Source organism: Lampris incognitus, chromosome 11 (genome assembly GCF_029633865.1).
Source record: "Lampris incognitus isolate fLamInc1 chromosome 11, fLamInc1.hap2, whole genome shotgun sequence".
Taxonomy (NCBI): Eukaryota; Metazoa; Chordata; class Actinopteri; order Lampriformes; family Lampridae; genus Lampris; species Lampris incognitus.
This window is the reverse complement of record NC_079221.1, coordinates 3,196,842-3,209,199: the sequence shown is the minus strand read 5'-3', so window position 1 is coordinate 3,209,199 and position 12,358 is coordinate 3,196,842. Positions and strand designations below refer to the sequence as shown.

The window sequence follows — 12,358 nt, the reverse complement described above, 5'->3', positions numbered from 1 at the left end:
AGCAAAAGAGCAGTTCACTGCCCAGTGAGCTAATCTCTAAAACACGAGCTTTAATAATAAATTTTGGGAAGCGTATGACACATCCATGTTTTCACACTGCTTCCAGCCTATAGGAAAAACAGGGGTAAACATTGCTTTGCATTTCCCCTGGAAAAGCCTATTCAGCGCAACCCCATAGCAACCACAAAGAATTCAAAACAGATGAACCTGTTAAGCAGGCCACATTAGCGTGAAACAGCCCTGTCTGACAGTAGAGACAATAGATGTGTCCCCTACAGTATATTTCTCCTATACCCTATTCTCTCAAATGATCTGTACTTGCCAGGTAGCTATTATTTCTTTTTCTGCTATCAAATTTAAGCCTGGGCTCAGATTTTTGCCAAGATGCCTTCTGGCTCTCTGATCAAGATGCTTCCTTTGTTTGACACTATAGGAACATTCTGCACATTTTTCCCCTCAGAGAAATGATTCCCCTGCACTCCACAGATGACCTGGCTCCAACTTGCAAATGATTTCACCTGGCTGCTAGGTCCTTCTGTGCAACCCAAGTCCCTGATGGAAAAAACACCAGTCCCGTGTTAAAGAGAGCCAATCCTGCATGGAAAGTCCATTCTAGCCATGGAGCCAGCGAAGAGCTAGGTAATCTATTCTGTGGCATCAAAGTTGCCCACTCATCATGACCACAAATTAAAATGTATGAATTATCAACCTCTAATAATACAGCTCATGCGTCAGCAGACCCAGCTAGATCATGATCGCAGATGTGGTTAACCACAGTAATGACAATTAGCTTTGGTTCTGTTTTCAGGAACCCGCTACTTGGGTCTCTTGTCTTGGGGAGACTTCAGCAGATTAGCGATGACGCCTGTCTGCAGCCGGACGTTTGAACCAATGGTTGCAGACCAAAGTGCAAGCGGCAGGCTACCATTAGCGTTCTGCTTCTCTCCTTAGGGAAATGAGTGTTGTTGGCTGCTGGGCTAATCAGAAACAGAAAGCCATTTTCTCCCTTGCCTCCGCCTCGCTACAGGGGACACAGAGCTGTCCTGTGATTTTAAAGGTCTCCTAAACAAAGAAGAATGCCAGAGACAGGAAGTGGCAAGGCTGCAGTGACACCTCTGCATGCCTTTGAAACACATTGTAAAGCGATCCACCAGTCACTCAGCCAAGGCCAGGACCTGCCTTCCTCTTTGACCTGAGTGGGACCAACTGGCAAGAAATCAGATACTCATTAGGTTTGGCTTAGAGGCAGGAGGTCTCAACCCCGGGTCATATACTATGTTATAGTCAACCCAAAATTAAGGAATCTGCACAAGAAAAATACATACAACTGTTTTTTCCCCCTTTATTTTGTGTGAGCTAGAAGCTGCTGTGAACCAGAGTCAAATTCCTGGTGTGCATGGGCACACTTAGCCAATAAAACTGACTGATAAATTCATATAACAGCCAAAAGGCTTTTCCAAAAACAAAAAGAGATTAAGGTCAAAAGTCAGCCAATTAGAAAAGTTACTCTACTTAACAAGAGTAATATACTGCACGTTAGGCCCATAGAAACCTACAGGAGTATTTCTCACATAAAAGTACAAGAGTCATGTATGATATTATACTGTACTATTTACTACACAACTCGTTGAAATTACTGACAGAGCCACTAAGACAGAAACAGTGTTTCCCATTAATTCCTGAGGTTGCCTGCCACAGTATAATTTTAATTTGTCCTGCCCAGTTTCATAATGAACCCAAAATATTTTTACACTTCTCATAATAACGTAAAGGATCTCTAACGTTGTGTCGTTGCTTCAGCAAAGCATCTCTCACTCCCAGTCAGTCAGTCACCCCCCTCCCCCCCGCTGTACACACACACACACACACACACACACACACACACACATTCCCAGCAGCATCCAAGACACCCAGGCCTTTTGAGGACACAGCGTTGTTTGTGGTAGGTGATGTTGACCAGCGTTACAGTATCGCTGCAGTTATCCACCCATCGAAACACAACTTTATCAATATCAATGTACGACAGCAAACAGATAACGCTACTGTAAGGTTATCACTGATAATTCACTTTAATCTAACGACGTTAGCCGTCAGTCTCCTCGCTTATGTCGACTGACATATCTGGCTGCTTGTGGTGAAAAACACTGTATAACGTTATATATAGCTAGCTAACGTTAGCTAATTAATGTTAGCTAGGGAGAGCTGATCAATAACATGTCCTCTACCTATAACAGATAATACATCTGTATTAAAGGCCCCCACATATGAAATATGGGCTTTTCAAGTCCATAACGATGTCCTGAGCTCACCCATCAAGTTCTACACTTTGGTCCGGTGCCAAAAAAGTGTTTTCGGTCGCTTACCAACACGTGGATCGCCGGATCGAATCCCTTTGTTACCTCCGGCTTGGTCGGGCTTCCTTACAGACACAGTTGGCCGTGTCTGCGGATGGGAAGCCGGATGTGGGTATATGTCCTGGTCACTGCACTAGCGCCTCCTCTGGTCGGTTGAGGCACCTGTTCAGGGAGGAGGAGGAACTCGGGGGAATAGCGTGATCCTCCCACGTGCTACATCCCCCTGGTGAAACTCCTCACTGTCAGGTGAAAAGAAGTGGCTGGTGACTCCATATGTATCGGAGGAGACATGTGGTAGTCTGCAGCCCTCCCCAGATCAGCTGAGGGGGTGGAGCAGCGACGGGGACGGCTCAGAAGAGTGGGGTAATTGGCCGGGTACAATTGGGGAGAAAAGGGGGGGGGGGTTCGGTCAAAATGGGTCTATTTTTGGCTAAAAGCTTATTTTTTTCTACTACAAAGTTGAATAGGGAAATGACGATGTGCCCTCCTCATCCAATATATATTTTTTTCTCTAATAAATAAACCAGCTCACCCTCGTACTGCATACGTTCGCCAACTGCACCTCTCTGGCCAGCAGTCTCGAAGGAGACGCCTCGCCACTTCCGTGATACTGTGTTTGCTGTGTTTGTCTGTGTCTGTCTTGCACTGTTTGGTGAAGCCACAGCCCTCATTTCATTTTTAACGTGTGCCTGCACATTGTTTTTAACGACAATAAAATTGAATTGAATTGAATTGAATTGAAGGTGAATCCAGGCCGAACCACTGCTTTTTCCCTACACCCAGAGACGCATTCATGTGACGAACACAAGCCGACTCCGCCCCCCCTCCCGAAGACAGCGCTGCCAATTATTGCTGCTTCATCGAGTCCGGCCATAGTCGGATCTGACGAGACCGAGGTGCGAACCCCGGTCCCCAGTGGGCAACTGCATCAACACAAAGCCAATACTTAGACCGCTGTACCACCGGGACCCCCAGCACAAAGTTCTTAATAAATCTAGTCTTTTAATTTTGCTCTCAAAGTTTACCGGACTGGTGTATTTAACTTTAAAATGTACAAAAGTTTCTTATGAGGGAGCATGCCCCTGAAACCCCCTAGAAGGTCTGAGGTCGGGGCGCCCTGGTGGGTCACCTGGGGGAGCACGTACCACATAAGGCTGAGTCCTTACCGCAGTGGCCTGGGCCCTTTGCTGCATGTCATCCCCTCTCTCTCCCCTGCCTTTCTGGTCTCTCTCTTGACTATTGCTATCAAATAAAGGCAGAAAATGCCAGAAAAATAAGAGCGTCTGAGGTCCACCCACCACAGTCTCACAAAATCCTATGGGAAACACTGAGAAATATGAGTCTTTCAAGTAGACACTTTCACAAGTAATTCTGCATTGCTTGTGGCGGCAACAGTAATTATAACCACAACAATGGGTTCGTAATGCAATTACAGTAACATCAAATTAGCCTAGCCTATTTCAAAAGACAAAACAAAACCCCAGTGTGTTGAGTGGGCTTCTCCAAGGGGCTCAGGGAAAATCAATGATGCTGAACAGTTCCCCCCTACCATTCCGTTGATCAGCTGGTGTGGTAGAATTGAATGCACATGTTCACATGAGGGTACCTATGACGTGAACCAAACATTTTGTTGGTCTGTGGTCTTAATCGTCTACTTTATGTATGATGTGTGTGTGTGTGCGTGACAAGCAGACCCCCCCCCTTTTTTTCCCCAGTTGGATCTGGCCACTTACCCCACTCTTCTGAGCCGCCCCGGTCTCTGCTCCACCCCCTCTGCCGATCAGGGGAGGGCTGCAGACTACCACATGCCTCCTCCCATACATGTGGAGTCACCAGCCGCTTCTTTTCACCTGACAGTGAGGAGTTTCACCAGGGGGACGTAGCGCATGGGAGGATTACACTATTCCCCCCCAGTTCCCCCTCCCCCCTGAACAGGCACCCAACTGACCAGAGGAGGCGTTAGTGCAGCAACCAGGACACATACCCACATTCAGCTTCCCACCCACAGATACAGCCAATTTTGCCTGTAGGGACGCCCGACCAAGCTGGAGGTAACACGGGGATTCAAACCGGCAATCCCCGTGTTGGTAGGCAACGGAATAGACTGTTATGCTACCCGGACGCCATAAGCAGATTTTTTTTTAAATAACTCTAGTACTTAGAGGACTGCAGGCTCCATTTTAAAGGCAGTAGAAATGAGTGTAAGCTGAGTAATGTGGAGGTCAAGGTAGAAGTTTTAACGGTGTCATCGCAGTCACATTAATGACCAGTTTCAGTGGCAGCTGCCTTTTCCATATGCAGAAACCATGTTAATCTCTTAGACCAAATATCTTCTGCTGTAGCACTGGTGTCATATGACAGGGTGAGGGAGATTAAAGAGAGGGGCAGCAAGAGAGACTACTCTTCATCTTAAACTGTCGAGGGAAATTAACCCTGCCACCTCCGTTTCACAACACTACTATTGTAAGGTAGCCATCAAAATGGAGGGTTTTACCAAAACTAGAAGCTGTCAAGTAAGAGGGGGCATAGTTTTTTAAGTGAGGAACTCGAGAGGAGCTACACATGAGGGTGAGCTTGAACTTTCTCTTTGTGCCAGTAAAGTATGGCGTGCTTCAATCCACACAAGCCTTGGGACAAGACCGTCTATTCTAGAACTTCAAGCGCCAGACTTTTTCACAGTGCCAATTTATCCCCACTGTCACCATATCTTTACACTCATAAAACAGAAGAGAATAGCAACGAATAGAGGAGCACCAAAGTTACATTTGGGCCTTTCTGTCCCCACGCCAGGCCATGGCCAACACAGGTTTCAGCTGTAGTGCATGCTAAAGAGATCATGGCAAAATTGTAATTAGGGGTGATGGCTCTGGAAAACAAGAAGTGCCACATAAAAGTTGGTTGTCCGAATGCTGCCCAACAGGCTGCAATACGTTACAGTGACTGCGCTGCCATCTGACCCGTGCAATATAATGCAGAGAGACACTAGGACAAGAAACTAGCCAGGGCTATTTCAGTTGCTTTGCTTAACTTCTGGCTGGGGCAAGGCCTGCAATTTCAGCCCCTGCTGTGGTCAAGGAAATCAACCCTTTCTAATTATACAGCACTGCCCCAAGATGATGTAAAAATGATTACAGTCCATTGCAGGCTCTTTTTTTCCTCATCAAAGACCAGGGCCAGAGCCCACGAGGACATGCCCTGTCCATAAAAAGACTCGATATTATTTCGAGACATTAATTTGCCTAAATCAACATAAAAAATGGGGATCAATTATTTGAGCAAGTCATTGCAAAGGAAAGCTCAAAACTCTCAAGTCCAACTCATGACCGTTTTTTTTCCCTCCCAGTATTTTGAAAGAAAATTAAGAAAAATCAATGCTACCCTGATGAAATATCTACTTTTTGGATATTGTATGAGGAAAAATACACAAGACGACAAAAACTTGTATTAAATATAATCCAGCAAAATTCTAACAAAATGTATTCTTCTGTGTTGTTTCTTGCTTTACACAATGTGTACACTAGTCCAGCAAGGCGTTGATACTGTTTTGGAAAAGCTGCCAACCTGGCCAAATAAAAGTAGACTACAGTGAACTTAAATCCATATTTTTTTCCGTGCATGGTTTATGAGTCTCATTTTTTTCCCTCCTGCTGGCCTGTTAGGTGATGGTCACACAGATAAACGCTGCACAACTGTTTTCAGGATGCAATTCTGGATTGTGTTGACCGCATCAAGTAAATCTGTGCAGCGGAATGTGAACTGTCACTCCAAGTGAGGGAATGCGAAGCCCCCCCCCCCCCAATAGCCACAGATTGGCTCCATCGTCCATCATAGGCATGAGCCTTCCAAGAAAGAGGATACAACCTTGAGCTAGGATGAGCTTATACTCGACAAAAAGAGAGTTAGTAGTCAAACCGTGCCACTTGGCTTGCCACAAAGGATGAGAATTATATTACCAAGCCATGTGGGCATCAGCTGGTTCCACTGGTCTAGTCTGATGTGTCATTTTTACTGCAATTGTTTAGGCAATATAAATTGTGGGAATTGCTCTCTTATATTCTATGGGTTTTATACGCAAATGCTCTTTTTTTCATCTCCAAGAATGCATGAGAGCACACATACTCAGATTCACTCTGATACTCTATTAGCTTCTCACTAGTTAATTTGATGAACCGCAGAGAGAATGGAGAAAGGCTATAATTAATGCAGATTCTTTTAGTCAACATACAAAGCTGTGCTATGGTAGGACAAGCCCCCAAATGGGAAATTTCTCCTGCTAGACTGAGTGCCAATGTGGATTCCCTGTGTACTTCCGAGGACCGGGGTGACAGTTCCACAAAAGCTGTCATGGTTAACACACAGGGAGCCCAAAGAGAGAGGGAGAGAGAGCCAGACAAGAGGGGAAACAGCGTGGGGGAGGGTCTTCAGTATGAGCCGTCTACAATGAAACACCAACGAGACTGATGATGAGTGTTTAAAGTCTGAGCTATCAGGTACAAAACCCACACAACATGGTAAGGCTGAAGTAACTTGAGTGAGAAAAGTCAGTGTCGGGATCTCAGACAGGGCATCGGTGTTTATCCCATTAATTTTTAGAAAATCTTTGGTCATTCGTAGCCATAGAAACTGTCAAAGTATAAAGCAGCCAAACAGCAGCAGACAAAAGGGTACAAGAAAGACAGACTGATGTTCATAACCAAAATAACAAAGGGAAATTCCACACATTGTGCTCTCTGCAGAATATGCCAGCTATCCTGAGATGCATTCTTCATGAAATTAATATCCCATGTGATAACGTCACGCGCCAGCGCAGACATCAATCTTCACCTGGCTTCACTTCTACGTTCACAGATCAAGCTAAAAAGCATAGAGTCATAACCATCATTTGCTCCAATCTCACAGGGCCTCTTTTTTTTTTTCCTTAAAATTTTTATTAACACTTTTTTTTTTTAATATAAAGAAAGTCAAAATAGACTGACAGCAACCCTCCTGTGGACTGATTTTCTAAGTTGGAAGATCAATAGTCATTCAGCGATCAAATTTTATCAAATTTCCATTAATGTCCAGAGAATTTCTTAGGGAGATCCACACTTGCTCATCTCTGCTGGTGGTCCCTGAGGAGAGCAGCGAACACTGACGGTCCTTACGTTCAGCTTGTCAGGAACAGCAACCGATCCTGAAGCTCCGAAACCCTCAACTCGAATCCATACACACTAGCTAATGAGAACAAATTAGCTGCATAAATGCAGGGCTCAGCTGCTGCGGGCATTGTAAGACTGTCAACACACACATATACACACACACACACACACACACACTCTCATTCTCTGTCTGTCTCTTTCTGCCTCTGATGCTAAGCTTTGCAGTGGCCTGAGCTCTGGAATGTCTTCACCACTGGCCCCAGGGAAAGGCAGACAGACTGCTGTGTGTGTGTGTGTGTGTGTGTGTGTGTGGGGGGGGGGGTCTTTGTGAGACAGAGAGGAGGAGGAGGGGAGCAGCGCTGGGCAGGGACTGTGACTTTTCCCATTCCTCTTCATAAACGGTCAATCTAAGTGGGTATGGGAAAAACATCTGAGCCAAAATAATATCACGACCCAGTTCAATCTCAAGCTGTTCGCTAAGAGGGAGGCATTATAGAGGGCATCTGGGAAAACACGGGACACACAGGGGGGACAGATATGCTATGCCAGCTGATAACACTGAGGCAGAGTGAAAGTTGATTTTAATTAAACCATCATCTCTGTGTGAGAACACGTAACTGTGAATATTGATGAGCTGCTCGTCTTGCTCAAGGAGAGCATGCAGAGGAAGGAGCACAGGTGTGCTATAAAACCTACTGATGCTGAAAACACACACAGCACTGCTGTATAATTGGACATATTCTGCATCTCGAATACTTTAAAGTCCCACCAGGACTTCGGGAAGTAAGCCAACCATGAGACAATGCAAACATGCGTGGTTCACAGCCAATCATTGCTCAAGGTCACCGTGTAAATTCGCTTCCAAGACTATAAAAAACTAAGAGGAACATAGGTGTATTTCTTCCACCGAAGAAATAAAGCATCAGCTCCACAGCTTTAAACTGACAAAACCTGAAAATGAAGATGTTGAATCATTTCAACGTCAGAAGAAAGAGGCGAGAGGGCGTCCGGGTAGCGTGGCGGTCTATTCCGTTGCCTACCAACATGGGGATCCCGGTTTGAATCCCCGTGTTACCTCCGGCTTGGTCGGGCATCCCTACAGAAACAATTGACCGTGCCTGTGGGCTGGAAGCCGGATGTGGGTATGTGTCCTGCTCGCTGCACTAGCGCCTCCTCTGGTTGGTCGGGGCGCCTGTTCAGGGGGGAAAGGGAACTGGGAGGAATAGCGTGATCCTCCCATGCGCTATGTCCCCCCGGTGAAACTCTTCACTGTCAGGTGAAAAGAAGGGGCTGGTGACTCCACATGTACGGGAGAAGGCATGTGGTAGTCTGCAGCCCTCCCCGGATCAGCAGAGGGGGGTGGAGCAGAGACCGGGATGGCTAAGAAGAGTGGGGTAAGTGGCCAGGTACAACTGGGTGGGGGGGAAAAAAGGGGGGGGGGATCCAAAAAAAAAGAAGAAGAAGAAAGAGGAGACACGCTTATGCCATCGACTGTTGCAGGACTCTGATGTTTAAATGAAAAAGACCACAGACTTTCAAAGTGTTGCCAAGGATATAAGCCTGCAGGAAAACTTCAATATATATCCTTTTGGTTGTCTCGTGCCCTCTCTAAATCAAAAGATCAATGAGCAAAACACAAATCCTGACACTGGATGTTGAAACTCTAATTACTATGAGCTGCCAAGTTGCCAAAAGTGTACTTATAATATCACAGCTCTGGAACATAATACAGCAGGTCCGCTGCCGACAGTACTGGCTGGGGAGTTATTGATATTCATACTGGCAGCATTGTGTGAGAGGCTCCCAGTCTGAATGCCTCTCCACAGGCCTCTTCAGTCGTGGACTCTGGAGAAGCGGGGCATGCCGGCTCGCTCCCACACTAGGGAGAAACTAACCCTCTCACCTCCTATTCATCCCCATTCACAAACAGCTAATCCTAATCACAGCCTGTTGATTGGGGACAGCAGAGTCCGCCGCTGTGTGTGCTTTGAAGCTCCGGAGTCGAGATGCTGCGGGACGGCACCAAAGTTGACCATTTCTGATCAACAGGCTGACAGCTTGACACTGAATTGTAATTGAACCGACGCAAGTTCCTGGTGGTTCAGAAGAATGTCAATTTTTTACGGTATCTGTGGGGGAGCTGCTTGAATGCTCACAAAAACATGCAACGGCTGACACTGAGTTTACATGGGGCTAATTAGTTGATTGTCCTTTACTTGTATCCTGGCACAGTTTTGTAACCTTCTCTGTCAAGGTGACAGCTGGTACAGTCTGAGCGAAAGGAAAAAAAAAAAAGGAAAACGAAAAAAGGATGATGGATGACCCTGAGCAATATATCATACTGTGATCAATCATCTGATGACTGGGAACAGATACCCAGGACACGGTGGCTTCGAGATTGGAGGACTCACAACTCGACCCCCTAACAAGTAGACAGGAGAGTTGGGCTGGACTTTTACAGCCACTCTTTATATTGTAATTGCCTTGTCAACCTTGTAGCTTCTCCGGTAGGTGTGCATCATCAGCCTGGCAACTTCCTGCTGATAACCATATGCACAAAGCAGCTATGAGCCAGAGTGGAGCTGATTTCCATCAACAATGCCTGATGCAGTGCAGTGTATGGCCTTGGGTTGCTATGGGGACTGGTTTAACAACAGATTTGGATGGCCATTAGTACAGATCATTAGGCAGAGCTTCTTCGGGGGCCAGGTGAGGTCATGAGAACACCACTAAGTGCCTAATGATTGGATGTCTCAGCTAGTGATTTCCTTCTGTAATGTTAAACGGACAAGGTTATAGCACAAAGGCTGTCCATCCAATCCCTTCGAGGGAGCCTAATCTCATAAACAAACAACCAGAGTTGGGGTGAATCACATGGCTTTGTGCCATGTTTCAAAATCTGTTATCAGAGTCGAGCATGAATCAGATTTGCAGCTATGGTTGTTCTTTGCTGAAACTAAAGGAGGATTTCTGGTTTTTCGTGTTAGCAAGGGCGATGTATTGTTTGACTCATCTTTTAATGCTAATTATAGGGCTCAAGCTAGGACCATAGCAGGTTATCCACAGATTTCCTGCCAAACGTTTATCCAACCTGAACTTCTCCTGTAGGTGTAACCAGTCCTCCAGTAAAAAAAAAAAAAAAGAAAAAGGAAAAAAAGGGGGATGAAATACCGTCCCAAGAATGACGGCGATATTCCCTTTTCCTTTGAGGCCGGGTACAAAGGAGCCGAGGTCATTAGTTCACCCAGTCCCCAACTCTCCTAGGCCAGGGATGGCAGGGCATTCATTCTGCGGACGCATTCACAAAAAGCAGTTCTGTGTGCCATTCAGAGCAGAGCAGAGCCGAGGAGAGAGAAGGGGCCCCAAGGCCAAAGGCTCTAGCAGAGGTCCACACACACACACACACACACACACACACACACACACACACACACACACACACTTTTCAGAGTCAAACACTGTGACATCAAGGGCTGGGTGGATACATAAAGCCAGATAATGAATCCATAAACACCAACGTCTTAAAATATGACCCAGCTAAACTAATATCAGGAATCAGGAACACTGTCATTTCACTTCATGCACTTGCGTACATGAAATGAAACAAAATGCCATTTCCCTCAGACCACAGCAGTACAACACAAAGACAACAACATACCCAAAAACTACAAGAACACACACACCCACACTAGCACACATATCCAAACTAAACAAAAAATATCACTGTCCAAGGGAACGAACGCCAGCCAGGATGACGGTCAGAACCACCGGTCTGCATGGATTAGCAGTTAGCTTAGCCTGCCCTGCTTCTGCATCCTGTCAGAGCGCCCTCGGCATTTCTTCCTTGGGCGCAGCTCCAGGCAGGGGCCGTGGTCCCCGGGCCCACCGGACAAAGCAGACCAAGCTCTCCCTGCTGATCCAGCACCAGCTCTCCCAGCCAGACACCCTCGACACACCTCCCCGCACTCCTCACGATGACATCAAAAACACCACAGTCAACGCCAGGTGAGGCCACCGCCAGACCGCCCTCGGTGTTATCAGAACTGCTGGTCTGCGTGAGCTAGCAGTTAGCTTAGCCTACCCTGCTCTCCCAGCCAATCCAGCACCAGCTCTCCCAGCCATCAAATGAAGACAAAACTTAAGACGCAGACAAAAATTGACTTGACTTGACTGCATGGATGGTACTGGGTGAGGCCGCCACCACAAATGTGAATTCACGCCGCCATCTTCCAATACCGGTATTGGGTGAGGCCGCTACAAATGCGAATTCGCGCATGAACTTGGAATTTTGTAATATAAAATTCCAAAGTGAAAAACTATCAAATTCTACCCCCTGTGAGCAGTGGAAGTATTTACGTGTAGTTAAGTCACCCTTAAAGAAAAAATTCCATGACAGATATAAGGACAGACACAGATACACCGCTTCAGGTGCAGACAGTCTGCAGTGGTGTGTGTCGGGTGTTGAAAAGTATCAAACGCAAAAGGAAAACCATAAAGAAGGAATGCATATGCCCAGTCAGGTCACGCTGTAATTAGATAAGCCTGTGTGGCCTGCTGATCTCACCATCCATCCAATGAAGTGCCGTAACCGCCACTATCCGCCATCAAAAGCCATCGAAAAACACCCCTGGTTGCCGGCTGATAGACTATCCTTTCTCCTCTCTTTGAAGTATCTGAGAAAATGTGTTGACCCTGGGTGTGTGTGTGTGTGTGTGGGGGGGGGGTGTTATGCCGTGCTGTTATCAAGTTTGAGATGACATCACCCTCTGTTCCCGGCCAGTCCTGGTGTGTTTGTTTTGCTTTTCTGTTTTCCATCGATACGCCAGCACTTCCAAGGTCACCAGCAGCGTCGGTGCAAAGTGCAGG

At 46.4% G+C, this 12,358-nt stretch overlaps 1 protein-coding gene across 5 annotated transcripts in view; it reads right to left on the bottom strand.

Moving 5' to 3' along the window:
* Positions 1–12,358, bottom strand: part of tanc1b (tetratricopeptide repeat, ankyrin repeat and coiled-coil containing 1b) — a 147,536-nt gene that overhangs the window by 110,264 nt on the left and 24,914 nt on the right. The window contains exon 1 of one of the 5 annotated variants that reach the window (XM_056289621.1): positions 12,057–12,175. The exons of the other annotated variants lie outside the window; for them this stretch is intronic. Coding sequence (XP_056145596.1) covers positions 12,057–12,063 — 7 coding nt within the window. The 5' untranslated portion in view covers positions 12,064–12,175. Of the gene's footprint in view, positions 1–12,056; positions 12,176–12,358 lie in introns of those variants that run through there. 5 annotated transcript variants of the gene reach the window in all.